This window comes from Crinia signifera, chromosome 9 (assembly GCF_055691185.1).
Source record: "Crinia signifera chromosome 9, ASM5569118v1, whole genome shotgun sequence".
NCBI lineage: Eukaryota > Metazoa > Chordata > Amphibia > Anura > Myobatrachidae > Crinia > Crinia signifera.
The window spans coordinates 26156761-26174025 of record NC_139225.1 but is presented as its reverse complement, the minus strand read 5'-3'; the positions used below and the strand labels follow the sequence as shown (position 1 = coordinate 26174025).

Sequence of the window (17265 nt, the reverse complement as noted above, 5' to 3'; positions counted from 1 at the left end):
ACATATTACAGAGAGCGTATCAGTCACATCAGCCCCTGCCCTGGTGGTGCTTATGCTCCCTGTAATGTGTGTGTAAATGTGATGTATAGTAGTTTATGTGTATCAGTCACATCAGCCCCTGCATGCACACATAAACGCATACATAAACACACAGACACACACACACACGCTACAGTGCAGCTGATGATTTATTATAATATAACTGTGGCAGTGATATCCGAGGCTGACCTCTCTGAGAATCTCAGCCACCCCAACATCAGCCTAAGGGACCTTTACATGTTAGCATCCACCTAACCCCTTCCCCCCCCATCCCCTGGGATGGCTCTTTATACAAAACAGTACATTGTTTGTGGAGCTTGTTTGAGTCCAGTGATAAGACAGCACAAGCCAACTATACAAATCCCAGAAAATATCTACGCAGCCTGGAATCTGGGGATTACAATAAATTGGGCACCTGAGGCAGGATTCCAGCATCTTAACTACACTTCTAGAGATAGCGAGAAATTGCAGTCCATTGCATTGCCACTGTATACATTGCAGCAGTCCTGAACACTAGTGTCATGCCTACTGGAACCCAGCAATTCCTCTATCCGTATTACTTAGTGATGAGCACGGTCCATCGCCACACTGTGAGATCCCTACAGCCGCTGTACGGGAAGGTGCATTTGTGAATCGTTATTGGGTGATGAATCACATAGAACCTTGCGGGGGGCTCTTGGTCTTTCCATCCATGCTTTTGTGCGCTCACCCACCGAGCAGACCGCCAGGGAGGTTCCAGGTCACCTGTAAGGTCTAATACACAATTGTAGTATCACTGCTGGGAGGAATAACAGCCAAGCTCGGGAATTCTCCAGCGCTAAGGTGCCTGTTGTTGTTATTATTATTATTATAATTTTATTTATAAGGCGCCACAAGTGTTTCGCAGTGCCGTACAAAGGAACAATACAGGGAGACAAAGCTTGGCATAACATTGAATAAATAACAAAAATACAGTACAAATAAATAAATAGCGCCACAGATCAATACACATTACAGCTTAAATGTAAGTAGTGAGGACTCAATCAACATACAACTAGAGGCTTGAGGCCAATGATGGAGATGAGTATGCGGACGAAGATGGTCACTGAGTGTTGGAGTATAGGAGAGCTGTGAGTGAAATGTAAAGAGAAGTGGGCTTTGACAACAGGAGGGAAGAGGGCCCTGCTCAGAGGAGCTTACAATCTAGTAGGAAGGGGAGACAGACAGATTACAAGAGGTGCAAGCGAGGGGGTGGTGGTTAGATAGCAGGATGTAAACAGGCAAGGGGTTGGAGAACCAGCTGGTTTATGCAGTGGAAGGGTACGCTTTGATGAATAGGTGAGTTTTCAGTGCCCGTTTGAAGCTTTGCAAGGTCGGGGAGAGTCTAATGGAGCGAGGGAGTGCGTTCCACTGAAGGGGTGCAGCACGGGCAAAGTCCTGTACTCTAGCGTGGGAAGCAGTGATCAGGGTGGAGGAGAGACGACAGTCGTCATCCGACCGTAGAGGGCGGGAGGGTGTATGAATGGAGATGAGGTTAGAGATATATGGAGCAATGGAATTAGAGATGGCCCTGTATGTGAGTGTGAGGTGTTTGAAGAGGATTCTGTAGGGGAATGGAAGCCAGTGCAGATTTTGTTGAAGGGGAGTGGCAGAATTAGAGCGGCGGGAGAGCTTCTGGATCTATAGTGGATCTAATGCATCGTCTTCCAATAGTAGAAGGCATATTGTGGTGTATACTGTCACAAAGAGTATATAATGAACACTAGCTACCAGAAAGACTTCTGGATTCCGCAATAGCCATGATGTCCGGTTGATAGATTTGCAGTAAAACGATGGGTTCAAACGCTTGACACACACGGTCAACACCATAAGGTTTCCCCATGAACTACGACTGGGAAACCCACCATAAGGGCAGCAAACCAGCATGGATACACGTTTCCACTGATTTTGATAAGATATGGTGAGATGTACAAAATGAGACCAAAAAACTGGTATGAACCATTTTCATGTCCACCTTTTCTGCCTTTTCCATGTCAACATTATGACCGGATGAACTTATGCGCGTCGATCATTGAGAGTCAACCTAGTGACTGTCTGTTATTGGCAGTGTAGACAGTACCCCATACAACAGGCGTAGATTATTGTACCTTTGCTACCAGTAGGGGGCCCCATACACTTATATGACTTGTCAGAGGGAGAAGTTGCACAAGAATTCTGGTGAACTGCTCGGGAACTTCCCATGTGGCTGGATCGCGTGCGGTCCTTTTACAAGCGATATATCGCATGGGATCTCGTTCCCCGCTGCCGGGCAGGTTCCCATGTCGGAGGACGGACATGCAAGCAAGTCAGATCAGATGTCAATCACATCCGATTTGGTTACTTTGTACCCGATTTCTCGGCCCGATCCATCGGAATCAAGTGAAAAATGGCCGATTGGACAAGTATACGACCAGCTTTACACTATCTTATCACGAGCAGGGTCACTATTGTACACTATATGATAGATATATTTCTTGCATGTTATACTAGCCACGCCAAAGGAGTGTGTTATCGTACACTAGCTGTTAGTCATATGGTCTGTAACTAGCTACCAGTGGCGTAACTATGGTGTGGCAGGCCCAGCTGCGGCTTGGGGGAGCCAGCGGTCTCGGGGCAAACAGAAAAATGTCTGCTGTCCTGTACGAATACACAGTTTGCTGTCACTCAGTAGAAGTGGGCGGCAGTGGCTGTGTACTGTAGCTGTGTACCATAGGTGACAGCCCACCCCAGTCTCCTCGCCTCCTCTGCGCCTGGGGGCGGCCGGTGTCATTGCCCGCACACACTTCTGCTAGTATAACCTGGTGACGGAAGGCTACAGTATGTCAGCGCCGCAGACGGGATGGCCACTCTGTTAAGCCACATGGGCACACGTCACTCCTGGGGAGCTGCAGCACTATACATGGCGGCTCACAGTGGCTAAGGTAACCAGTTTGCACCATTGTCATGTTTTACTGAAGAAGGGGGGGGGGGATTGGGGGCGCCCTAAATTTTCGGAGACACCCCATTATTACCTCGCCCCACTAACTGGATAAAATGTTACAGGGAGGAACACATAGGTTCCTGTGCTGTAGATGGCATTGGGCAGCAGATTGAAAGCTATTGAGTCAGGCAGTATGTATCGGCTCCGTCCGGACCAATGCCGCTGCTATGAGTTCCGCACCTCCTGTCCTAGCCACTGATATCACAAAGACTCATCGGCCTCTCCGTCTCCAGAACAGTCCACTGGTGTACCGTGCGTCCTACTTTCAGAGACTGAGGACTATATAAATATTCCCCCTTTTTGGGGTTGTTCCTTCCAGTTATGAAGTTCACACTCTGTTTCCCGCATAGTCCCTTGTAGCCACCTTGCAGTAATTACTGTACGGTGATGGCCATAACTCAGGCTGGAGCTGACTTGGCGTAAACATGACCTTCGCCAGACAGGTGCCGACACATGATGTCCACACTCAGGGCAGTCATTCACACAGATCCTCTCCAGAGTACAATCTGCTTTCCCAAAGCCGACTTCCATATGGGCTGTAACGTCAGCCAGCGCTGGTAACAATAACACTGCGCGGTCAGAGAGATTTAAGGCATGTTAAGCATCAAAATTGCTTAAACATAACATATGTTAAATAGATTTATTCTTACTGAATACACCGAGCGCAGAACCCCAGGCAATTACTGGACTCATTGTGACACTCATTTTGGAAATTGGAGCAGTTTTCCATTTCAGTTTATATTGACATGTACATGTTAATGCGTGGATCCACCCATAGGAAAGTATTTAAAAATTTAATATAGAATATAATCATCAATCAATCTCCCTTTAAAGCCACAATCCCATGAAAGAAAATCAGGTGCTTGACATGGTGCGAAGAACTATCCCAATACTTCAGGCATGTCCAAACTATGGCCCTCCAGCTGTTGTGAAACTACAAGTACCATCATGCTTTGCCACAGTTTTACTATTAGGGAATGCTAAAACTATAGCAAGGCATGCTGGGGTATGTAGTTTCAGAACATCTGGAGGGCCATAGTTTGGACATGCCTGCAACACATTGTAGGCTGCCATTTACAGCAGAAGCTGCTTGTGTAATGCCAGGAGTGTATGGGGCGGTGAATGGGGGTGGCCTAGCGCACACACACAGATATAGATGTTTCATGGGTGTGTTAAAGGCTTGTCATTGATAGTGGTTGCATACATGGACGCACAGCCGCTACCATAGGATGCCGCACTTTTGGCGTAGAATCGGCGTCGGCAATAGGCCCGGAGTAAATTTTCATGCTGTTATCATTTTCTAAGGCCCATTAATCTGTATTCTAGCGTGTATGAACTCTGACAGCAGGTGTCAGTCCTTGTACCATTGGGTTTATGGGTGCACACCCGGGAAGGGCTTCATAGCTGCATTTCCCTAAAGCTGCAGACTGTCCTTGTGCATCCACCCCTGGATCCGCCACAGCAGGTGTAAGATAAGACAACTGCTCACATCAAGTGTTTGAATAATTGCTCTGTGTAACATGGGTCCTCCGTTATAAGGGTTCCAGGTTTTGTACACCCAGTCAGTGAGTCCCCCTCATAGGGTCAACATTCAAAGAGGTACTGTGCCCCAGGCCAGCATGTGAAAAGGGCTGGCCGGTTCAGAAAGTCGACATAGCAACGGTCCACTCTTTTTTGACCCTTTCAACCATTTATACAAGCCAATCTGAGACACAGTCGGCTTTTCGACCATGTCGACGGTAAGGGGGTTGACCTATTGGCTGTCTGTCTAGCGTAGAGCCATTAAACCACACCCCTCATAATTAATGTTCCGCCCAGTCCAGGGTCCTGATTCATTCTGACTGTACACGTGTTCCGTGTAATGCAGCTAGATGTGACGGCAGCAGCATGTGGTTTGGGTTAAACGAACTCGGCCGGCGTAGTGAAAAGGCTGATCTGCAGACGGGCGCTCTATATGTCTACATCCAGGCCAATTATGGGATTTGTACGGCAACCCAATCCAGTCTCGTTCCATAACCAGTAGGTGAAACTGTAATTCAGCTGATGTCAGTGGAAATATCTGACATTGCGCAGGATTTGGCTGTAATTTGGGAAATGACTCTTTGTTACATGTCCGTGACGCAGGAATGCAGGGGCCGTAAGGGAGTCAATCGCAAGCTCTTGTTTCATGAGGGCCCTGGTAGGTTTGATCTGTTACAAATATGTAAACACAACTTTAAAAACAATACTAACGTTTCTGGTGTCCTAGTAAGACGAGCAGGAGCAGTGGCCCAGAGCAGCCAATCAGCTTGTGTCATTTGAAAGACTGTGCTAGATAAATGACAGAAGCTGATTGGTTGCTTAGCGCCGCCTCTCCACATTTTATATCCATAGCTTGATACATCTCCTCAGGCTTTCTACGTTCCCCATTTATTCCAGGTGATTAACGTTAAAGGTTCTGGACAGATAACTCTTCATTGTTCCCCCAATATTGTGGCCTAAAGAAGGATTTATTTCTTTCCCGTAGAAAGCTTTGGGGAGATGTATGTATAAAGACCCGTTCCGTTCATTTCACGTTGTACTTTTGCTCAGGAATCATGGTATTCAAGCCCGGATGTTATAAAGTGTTACTTTGAAATAAAGGGGGAATTCAGTTGTGGGGGAAGGGGGAATAATTGCAGTAGACGTGGCGTTTAAACCCCCAATACCCCCTTCCGGCCAAATGCCCGATTCGCCTAAAAGTGCTCACTTATCCGCCTGACACTTAATTGAATTCCCGCTCCAAATGCCGGAACTACTTTTGTTAATATTGCAAATATATATATTATCCTAGTTCCATCCAAGATGGTGGCCAGTGGTAATTGTTCTGCAGTATAAGCTGTCTGGTTGGAATCTGCCGAAGTCCAAGTAAAACAATCGGCCAGTATCGCCCTCAGCGCCGGACAGACTGGGCCTTATTATCACCGGGTAACGAGGCTTGCAAAGACATACAGCCTTCTCCGGTGAGAATAATTGCGGGTCACTAGGTCTGCGCATTGTGGGATTGTTGACACCGCTGACTGCTTGCAACCGTAATTCTTATTTATGTCTCTAACGCAACGTTTGTCCAGTCCTCATTTTGAAACTTTTTGTTTTCCAGATTATCATTAAGAATCGAACCTGGGAACAGCTCCCCTCGTCTCGTCTCCTCAAAGGAAGACCTCGCCGGTACGTGCTGCAGTATATTTATGTTATCATATTCTTATATATTCTTATCAATATGGTATTCTATTCTTATCATTCTAACCCCCTGCACCTTTCGAAAATCGTGCAGTTCCTCTTCTCTTCCTAGGGTGTCGTTTTCTGCTTCTAGCACAGTGTGGTCAGTATATCAGTGCTGAGTTACAGACCACACTGTGCTAGACACACCACACAGACACACCACACAGCAGAGAGCAACACCACAGTGAGGAAAGAGTAACTGTGCCGGTTTTGAAAGGCGCAGGGTTCTAGAATTAACACTTATTGTGGTGTAAACGTTATAGACGCTCGTTATGTATCTCCACCTTTAGCACAGAGTAAGAGGCCGATGAAGCCTCTCACAGGAGAACGCTGGGATTGTTCACAAATATGACACTTTCCATCTGTACGCTTTTCTTTTTCCTTTTTAACCGCTGAAACCAAATAAGTGTTTTTATGGTGCAGTCGGGGAGAGAGAAAGATTGCTTTAGCAGATTTACTGCACATATGTAATCACTTTTTCTCGGCGAGAAAGAAAAGAACGTTAGATCATATTGGACAGAAACCGTCCTGTGTCGTGGAAACATCCTGTGCTGTGTTTATTCTAAATAAAACCTCTCCGCAGTATGTGCGCGGACGCCACGAATTAGCTGCGTCTGGACTCAGGGTGGCGGTATTAAAATTCACAATCCTTTAAAAAAACAAAATGATGCGACAATCGTGGAGGGAATGAAAAATAAGTTCATAATGTTCTGTTTAATTAATGTGTTTAGTTTTTTAGGGCGTTTTTTTTGTGTGACTAAGTTACTGTTATGGAAATTATATCTATTTTATGGGGATTCGTGGTGTTTCTGGTATGTTATAGTAGGGACTCGGGTCTATTTACTAAAACTTGAAGAGGGAGAAAGTGGGCGGAGATAAAGTGCCAGCCAATCAGCTCTTAACTATCATGTTATAGGATGTTTGAAAAATGACAGGTACTGGTTGGCTGGTACTTTCTCTGTCCACTTTATCTCTCTCCTAGGTTTCGTAAATCGATCCCATCATAATCCGTGTCATATTCAACCAATGAGCAGGTCATTTGTATAGACAAACGTCTCGTGGCTTCTGATCAGACAGGTAGCGGTTGACTCGCCATATTGCCTGACTTGTCCGTACCAGAACAAGCACGCTGAGCCGGCTTTGCAAAACCTTCATCATCTGCTGTAGCCGCCCTGAGATTACCACTGGCGGGGGTTTCCGCTGGCGTTAGTGGCACTGACATCAGTGGGCACTATGTATTGGAGGAGATAATAACAAATAGTCCTATTGGAGACAAAAAGATCCGTTAGCAGAGGTTTGCTCCCACCTACTGTTTGGTTACTGAGATATGATAAATATTATGCGCTATGACGGAAGCCATTTTTTGTTTGTTGGGGAGATGATGTCATTTGTCACGAACGTGAGTCTGATTTATCCAGGTTTCGGGTACTTTGCAGGGTCCCAGGCGCAGGAACCTTGCCCCAGAGGCCAAGAGTTGGTAGACACCATGAGGTTTGGCCCCAATATATACTGTAAGTCTCCCCACAGCGGTCCGGCATGTAGCCAGTAATAGTTTGTATACAGGTCATCAGAGCGTGGTGACTGAGTGGGAGAGTATGGGGACTACTCACCCTGTGTGGGGTCCGAGGGGCCCGGCCATAAACCCAAGGCCAACGCAGATTGGTCCCACGGATTCTCTGGCTGACCTCTCTTTTGCCTTGAGTAGGGAAAGTGCTAACGATTCCGTGTGATCGAAATCCATGAGAATCAGATATTACTTCATAATTGTAGCATGTACTGTAAAAGCCAGAACATGTCCTTGGAATGGAAACATCAGTGAGAACAGCGCTGCTTGAGGTCCAGATTCCACATTTCAGATACTTGTAGCAAAGCCACGATCTTAAGAGCTAGAAATAAGGGTAACGTTCCGGTGACTGGCACATTGCTGAGAAATCTCCGTGTTCGGCTGCCAGGGAGGAATCTGACGGACTTATTCTCATTAAAAAAAAATAATAAACTTTCTCGGTCTTGAAGTTCAGGACTATGCTGAAGGTTAAAGCATGTTCTTTCTACTGCCGCCAGTATGGAACGGGAACCAGTGTTACGTGATGAAGGCTCGTCACCAGTGGGAGCAGCCATGTTGTTGGCTGTACGGGTATACAGCTCCCATAATGTTTTCATTAAAAGGTCAGAGGACAATGAGCAAAACTGGAATCCTCGCTGCGCTTATACAAAAGATAATAACCGTTTACTGCTCCGTGGGGCTAATAACAGTGACAGCCGATTAACACTAAGGAGTCTCTGTAGGTTTTCTGTATCGCAGGTTCTAACACTGAACTCCTCGCGTGCTAGCGGTAATCTCCAGCTCTGCTTATTGGTCCCGTGGTTACAGGCGATAAAGCTAGCTTAATATTTTAATATCAACCATGACATCCAATGGGCAACAGCGAAACAACCGGGATCTGTAAATACACTACAGCCACCGCCAAGCCCAGAACAGGACCAGCCCGCCATGTAACAGTAGTGCATGCCGCGAGACCCATGCATCTGTGTGACTGGGCCGTAGCGCGGTGTCCCTTGTTGTTGGCCAAGGCCTGATCTCTTCGTAGCGTTTCACTGATTTCAGGATCAACTGGACTATGGGGCCTATTTATTAAAATGACACTTATTGACTCCAAAAATGACTTGATAAATATTTGTGGCTTCTGCAGCGCTCCCCAGTGGAGCTTAGATTGTGGCCCTCCAACTGTTGTGAAACTACACATCCCAGCATGCATTGCCATAGTTTAAGCATTCACTAATAGCAAACCTGTGGCAAGGCATGATGGGACTTTTAGTTTCACAACAGCTGAAGTGGCCATAGTTTGGCCATGCATGGACTATGGGCACCCAGGGGAAAATACGTAAGTTACAGTATATAAGTCCTGTGACAGTGTTCAGTATGAGTTCCTGACATTCAAAATAGCGGCAAGAATTGGTAGACAGTCAAAAGACCGACGTGTTCAAAATGGTGACATTCGTTATGCCAACACAGTAAAAATGCCAACATCAACATGTCAAAAAATCGACATGGGGTTTTTGTGTCAAAATATAAGTGTACCGGGTCCCTTCGCTTGGCTCACCTATTATAATCTCCTCTATGCCCACTTAAATTGTAAAGTAAGAACAAGTTGGTTTCAAAGCAAAAAAAACACGAAAAACTCTTGTCAACCGTTTTTAAATGCTGCCAATTTGTCCGCATCTGCATAATGAATGTTGGCATTTTGAATGTGTTGGTATTTTGACTGTTGGTAACTTGACTGCAGCTACGCTATATAAGAAACTGTAAATAAATAAATAATAAATAAATCCCTTATGGCTCAGTCGCACCCATTTGTTCAGGTGGTAAGAATTTGGATCTAGAACTGGGATACAAGAGAGTCTGCACCCTGATAAGCCACAAAGGCAGTGCTTGCTTCATAGGCAAATGCTGGGAGGGGTGGGGGTGTGGGGGGGGGGGGGGGGGGTTCTGGTTGTACAGAAACCCCCCTCCTCTTGGCAGGTGCCTTAAATTATGACAACAACAGCACTGGTATATAAGTCAGTAGAGCGGCCACCACACCATGCAGTATAAGGGACAGAGCAGAGCTGCTGCACATGCCCAGTGTACCAGCTTCTACCACATTTACTGAATGTCTGGATCTAAGCTCTCAAACATCGCAATGGACCAGAGAGCAGCTGCCAGGAAGAAGAGACAGGAGCCTTACCATGATGTGGGAGATTGTGAGCTTAGAAATTGCAGCACTGTTTCTATCATGTTTGTGTATTTATATATTATGATATCATACCTCCCAACTTCAGGGAAGGTGGAGGCGGGACGGTGTGCGCACAGAAGGCGCGTGGCGATTTGGGGGCGTGGCCAGCCGAAAATGGGGTGTGGCCTATATGTGCGGCGCTGCCGCGAGGCCACGCCCCCATTTCCCGCCGCGGTGGGGCCATGCCCAGCAGCTCTGTGAGCTGCTGGCCAGCCCCTCTGCCTGCAAGAATAGACGCTGTGCGCATGCGCACAGCATCTATTCACGGACTACAGGGGGGGACTCCCCACTATCCCCCACCCCCGCCGCCGCGGGACACTGCCGGCGGCGGGAGGGACGCGGGAATGTCCCAAAATATCGGGACGTTCCCGTGATAAGTGGGACAGTTGGGAGGTATGTGATATGTTTAACCTTTACCTCCCCCAGACTCCCGTACTTACTCCAATGTGCTACAGAGTGGGAGACTTTGAATTACATTTGGAAACCCCCTCTAAAAATCCTGCGTTTGCCACTGGCTTCTAGAGACAGGAGAAGGCTTTAGGATGGGGCTTCTGTAGCAGGGAATACACGTAGCCAGCTCTGCTTATTGGGGTACAGCTGGCGCCAATCAATCTGTGACTAGTGTAAATACTGCATCGTCCTCTGCTCAGAACCTCAGATCACAAACCAGGCGCTGACCGTACGTTCTCCTGCATGCGCGTCCGCATCGGGAGACTTGTTTCTCTATTAAGTGAAGATTCAAGCCCTGTTTTTTTCCTTCCAATTGATGAGTCTCTTGGGACTGGCGCAGCTGCTCGCTCAGATTCCTCGCATAACGCAGGACTTAAACTGGACAAAATAGGATATGCAGAATGGCTGCAGAATTTCTCCTAGGGACCAGTGATCCATTGCACCAGAGTCCCTCTTCCTGCTGCCAGGAAGATAAAGCGGGTCACGTAGCAGAGCCAAGATGGATGGTCCTTAGTGTCTTCTGCTCAGAGGCCCTCATATACTGTAGATAAATCTGTGCAGAGTGATTGTCAGCTGTCATAGTCCCCACCCTGGTAATCCTCATTATGATGTGGGCAGAGACGACAGGATAGAACAGATCTAAAGAATTACATCTCTATAAAAGAAGAGACCAGAGACACCCCCCCCCCCCCCTTACCTCCCCTCGTCCTCCCATCAGTATTTCTGTCTGCCTGTTACTAATTAACACTGATCCGACATGACAGAATACATTGTTGCATGTCAGAGTTATGCGTAGCAGAAGTCAATGGATTTTCTGTTGGATCTGCGGTTTCCATCTGGTCCTGGTTAGCCGTCCTATTCTATTTATCTACCTGATTGTGAATATTCCAGCGTTGCGTGGTGGAAGTACGGCATGGTTCTCAGTGAGTCTCTTGTATATGGTACAGTATAAGGAATGAGAGGCTGCTGGTAGCATCCTCTGCTGGAAGTTGACAAGGCAGATAGGCTGCGAGGTACAAGCAGACGTACAGAGAAATGCAGCGGTCACAGGCATCCTGACTGATCAGAAACGATTGGTCCTTTCGTGACCGCTATGCTGTGACTTGCAGTTCTTCCACCGCTGGAAAGTCGCATTTTTGATGAAGCGGCATCATTATCTCCAAGATTCTTTCTGCATTGCGAATCATAGAATGTGGCGGCGGATAAGGACCGCTCGGCCCATCAGTCTGCCCCAAGTTTTATCCTTTAGGTAACATCAACTCTGTTTGATCCGTTGTGCCTCTACCACCTCTGATGTGACATTTTTCCACTGCGGTGTGGTATAGCTCACAGACAATGTCCAGGTCGGCATGAAAAAGATTGACACATGGATGGGGTCAACATTTTTATTTTTTGGGGGTGTCGGTGTAAACTTCCGCAGCATGGCTGTCAATAGCGAGCTCTTCCGTCACCGCGCATGCGCACAAAATGAAAAACATTGCTGACGACCCGCAGCAGTGTGCATCATTAACGATATAGTGCATACACATTAGACTTTATCATGCAAATCATCTGACATCTCTAGTATGTACACACCTTTAGTAGATTTTGAACAAAACCATCATTGCTGAAATTCTACTAAAAAAAGATGATATTTACACGGCATTAAACGGAATTGAGAGTTTGATAGTAAAAGCCACGATTTGTCTCCTGCAGAGAGCGGTCTGTCCCGCCAAGGCCTCCACCTCAGGATCTCCCAATGGACAGCCGTAAGGATACAAGCAGATAGATTGTCTACAAGACACTAAGTGCAGCAACGGATGCAGCTGCCACATTTCACCTGGAGCTGCCGCTCTGCTGTTGAATTATTCTGTTAATGCTGCTACCAGATCATCTTTAGCATCCTTGGATGTATCCCATCTGGCCCCATTCATTTATACATTGTTCAGTTGTGAGTTCTGTTATTTATATAGCGCACACATATTCTGCAGCGCTGTACAGAGAATATTTGGTCAGTTACATCAGTCCCTGCCCCAGTGGAGCTTACAAACCCCTACCATATACTGTATACACGCACACATATTAACAATAGGGTTATTATTTTATTTATTTTTCAAGAGTCCGTTAACCTACCAGTATATTTTCGGATTGTGGAAGGAGAATGGAGTAGGAAGAGGATACCAACATAAACATGGGGAGAATAATAACTAATATAACTCCACACAGTTAGGGCCATGGTGGGAATCAAACCCTCAGCGCTATGAGGCAGTAAGTTGTAACTAGGGTGGCCAATACCGGGATCGGTGGGATCCTGGGATTTGGCCCCAAAAACACTGGGATTTCAATCCGGGGATTAGACTGCGCATGTGCAGTCTAATGCCGGGCAGTGTCTGAGCGGTTGCTCAGCAGCTGCCCAGCTTCTCCCGTCCCCGGCAGTGTGGCTCTGCGCAGCGTGCGGACGTCAGAGGATGTGACGTCAGAGGTCACGCTGCGCAAGGCCGCACATGCTGCCTCCATGCTGTCCCCGGCCCGAACACCCGCCAGCAACAGACCAGACCGCCGGAGCCCAGCAGCAGACCAGCCCGCTCACCATCAACCCAGCTCGTCCTCCCACCCGGCTCCCGGCCGCACCACATATCTGTAAGTAAATATGCGGGGCGGCCGAGGCGGGTTTTTTATATTAGGGAAGCCAATCCCGGGATCGGGCATTTTTCAATCCCGAATTCCGGGATTGGAAAAAAAATGCCCCGGGATTGGCATCCCTAGTTGTAACACTAACCATTACACCATCTGTGATGCCCAAATCATAGATATAATAATTATACAACATATGTTTGTTTTTAATCCATTTCCTTGATCCAACAATGAATGATCTGCAGAACCCCATTATTCCCTATGCCTGCGTCATGTGCCACGATAAAATGGCTTCTGGGTCACACCAGTGGAGACAGAGATCTTTCGGCTGAAGGATTAGGATGCATAGTTAAGGAATATCCCCTGGCCCGGATGGTGTCTCATTGTCCCACTATACTAGAACACGTTTACATGCACACTGTATGTAATACTGCCAGTGGTATTCTCCTCCTACCCATACATGTCACAGGCTAGAATGACATTAATTACACAGCTGGTAACGACCCTAGTCACCTGGGCTTAGTCTCAAGCCTACATCTCTAATTATTAATTACATAACACGTCTTTGAGGAAAGGAATACGACTGATGCATATTCGCAGACGATGTCCGGTGTTCTGCCCCACATGTCTACATTCCTAATACGACGGAGACTTTATATTCTATTTGGTCTGGTTTATATAATAAATAACAGGAATGAGAGGCTTTTCCCGTTCACCTCTCTCACGCAGAGAAATTACTCCCAACCCAAAATTATAACTTTCACTGGAAACACCAGGAAAATCAAATATGTGGGTATTTATATAATAAGGGCTTCTGGTCTACACTGTATAAAAAGAAACTTTCCTCTTCTTTTCGTCCAAAAAATATCAGACCAGGCGGGATGGGCGCAGCCTCTGATCCCCTGTTACTGGAGAACGTGAACAAAGGATACTCTACCTTATGCAGACGATTCCAGTGCAGATTCCGAGTGACCACCAAATTCTCATGTTCACCGCGGCTTTCCACCTTGGAGGTTTTTAACTTAGCAACACGACCCCCTACCCCTTTATTTCCTTTGTCCACTGTAGTGGACAATGTGCACTTCCACACACGCGGAAATACTTCTTAGCCCAAATCTAGCATCTTGACAAAGCAAAAGAACTCTGGGGCACAAACATCTATTTCTCTAGTGTGGTGCCTTTGGTGGTTTTGTTGATCTTGTTTAGTAGTGTACGTTGTTAGGGACCTGCCAACGAATGTTAGTAGCACCTCTCATTACATGCGTTAGGGTATCCCGTTTAGGGCTTTCTACTATACCAGTGGTTCCCAAACTGTGAGCCTTGGTTCCCTGGGATGCCTCAGGATCCTTGCAGGCCTTGGGTTGGTGGACCAGGATCAATTAATATTATTTATGGTCAATGTACCAGGCAAAACCAGTGCTTGTGGCTGCCAATCATAACATATGTGGACAAACAGAAGCAAATCCTGTCCCTCACCACATAACTGTGACATATAAACACAATGCACTTCATTTAATAATTTTTTTTCTGAATTTCTCGATAAGAAGCATTTGGCCTAGGGGTGCCTTGGAAATATTTTGATGCTCTAGGGTGCCGTGATTCAAAAAAGTTTGGGAACCACTGTACTATTAGACATTTCTATAGACAATATAGCATGGACTCGCTCTCCCAGAGACACGACATCTTCCTTCTGTTTTCTTTGTGGGCCTTCAAGTGCGTTGTTTTCTCCAGACTGAACGGGGGAAAAAAGTCTACGTTCCGCATCTTCTGTAGCAACCTGCTACAGATCACTGATTATAGAAGGTATTATTTCTGTGATACAAGCTATGTGATCATGCTCCTTTAACTCGGAAACATTAATGAAATACAATAAAACTGCTTGGGGCCATCGCCAAATGAGGACTCTTGGCCAGACAATGGGTCGCCGTGTCTTCCATCTGTACCATAATCCTGTAGGCAGCGGTACACATCCCAACCGGATAAGACTGAATCTTCCCATCTGCTGCCCTTTGGTAGGGTTTTGGCTGGAGGGCTGACTCCTTCCATATCGTAGGGGGACTTGGCCAAAGATTTCTATCTTTTGGCCGGACAATAAACAGTTATTGGAGTAGATATTGCGAAGCGGTTGCGTTAGGCCTCTGGAATGCTCTTGGCCTGGCCGTTCCACACCTCCCTAAATAAAGTGACATAAATTAACATTTCATCTCCAGGTTGCCGGGAGATCAGTAGCAAAATTTTGGAAACAACCCCCTCGCCCCCTCCTGCTCATACGGACAGAAGTGAGGATGCTGCTCAGGGCTGAAATGGAAAAAATGACCCACTGAGTACACGAGAAAGAAGATGAGCTGAAGCAGATATGGGAGCTATGGATTACGGAGTGTTCCCTAATTATAATCCTTCTTCCAATGACCTTTATAATGCAGCCTACTAAGGAGCATTGTTCTCAGAGAATTATATGTTCCAGAGTCCGGGCTGGATTCCGCTTTGTAGCCCCCTCTAATTATTCCCAGTTCTCCCTTAGATATTCCATCAACCAAAACAATACAGAGGCGTTACAGATATGCTAGAATAGATAGCGCTTGGGGATACCCTGCATGACAGACATGCTCCTGTATTCTATATGCTGGACATGCTCCTATTTTCTGTATGCACAACATGCTTCTGTATGCTGGACATGCTCCTGTATTCTATATGCTGGACATGCTCCTGTATTCTGTATGCTGGACATGCTCCTGTATTCTATATGCTGCACATGATTCTGTATGCTGGACATGCTCCTGTAGTCTCTATGCTGGACATGCTCCTATTTTCTGTATGCACAACATGCTTCTGTATGCTGGACATGCTCCTGTATTCTATATGCTGGACATGCTTCTGTATGCTGGACATGCTCCTGTATTCTATATGCTGGACATGCTTCTGTATGCTGGACATGCTCCTGTATTCTGTATGCTGGACATGCTCCTGTATTCTGTATGTTGGACATGCTCCTGTATTCTGTATGCTGGACATGCTCCTGTATGCTGGACATGCTCCTATTTTCTGTATGCACAACATGCTTCTGTATGCTGGACATGCTCCTGTATTCTATATGCTGGACATGCTTCTGTATGCTGGACATGCTCCTGTATTCTATATGCTGGACATGCTTCTGTATGCTGGACATGCTCCTGTATTCTGTATGCTGGACATGCTCCTGTATTCTGTATGTTGGACATGCTCCTGTATTCTGTATGCTGGACATGCTCCTGTATTCTGTATGCTGGACATGCTCCTGTATTCTGTATGCTGGACATGCTCCTGTATTCTGTATGCTGGACATGCTCCTGTATGCTGGACATGCTCCTGTATGCTGGACATGCTCCTGCATTCAATGTGCTGGACATGATTATCTATGCTGGACCTGCTCATGTATCCTGTATGATGTACCTGCTCTTGTATCCTCTGTGCTGGCCGTGCTCCTGTGTTCTCTATGCTGGCCGTGCTCCTGTATTCTGCATGCTGGACATGTGCTTGTATTTTGTATGCTGGACCTGTATTCTGTATGCTTTATGCTGGACCCTTATTTTGTATGCTGGTAATGCTCCTATGTTCTCTATGCTTGGCCTGCTCCTGTATTTTGTATGCTGGACCTGCTCCCTTATCTTGTATGGTGGACATGCACCTGTATCTTGTATGCTGGACATACTCCTGTATATTGTATGCTGGACATGCTCCTGTATGCTGGACACGCTCCTGTATTCTGTATGCTGGACATGATGCTGTATACTGGACACACTCCTGTATTCTGTATGCTGGACATGATTCTGTATACTGGACATGCTTCTATATGCTGGACATGCTCCTGTACTCTGTATGTTGGACATGCTCCTGTAGTCTCTATGCTGGACATGCACCTGTCTTTTGTATGCTGGACATGCTCCTGTTTGCTTTGTGTTCACATAGCAACCTGGCTAAGACATGATGTTCTGTTTTATTTTTACAAATTGAAACCCCTTGTTAATCTGCTGCCGGATGAATCTCCGGATTCTTAATTATTTTGGAAAACCTGGGGTGTTGTACTTAGAGAACATAGTCCACATGCCCAGTGCAGCTAGCGGTGGGAGGAGTTGTGTCATGCCGTAGTGGCTGCATTCTATCTATCATAGTAAT

At 46.5% G+C, this 17265-nt stretch overlaps 1 protein-coding gene across 5 annotated transcripts in view; it reads left to right on the top strand.

Moving 5' to 3' along the window:
• Nucleotides 1-17265, top strand: part of RALGPS1 (Ral GEF with PH domain and SH3 binding motif 1) — a 293688-nt gene that overhangs the window by 223065 nt on the left and 53358 nt on the right. For all 5 annotated transcript variants that reach the window (XM_083158617.1, XM_083158616.1, XM_083158619.1 and 2 more), the window contains exon 12: nucleotides 6156-6223. In XM_083158617.1, coding sequence (XP_083014743.1) covers nucleotides 6156-6223 — 68 coding nt within the window. The remainder of the gene's footprint in view (nucleotides 1-6155; nucleotides 6224-17265) is intronic.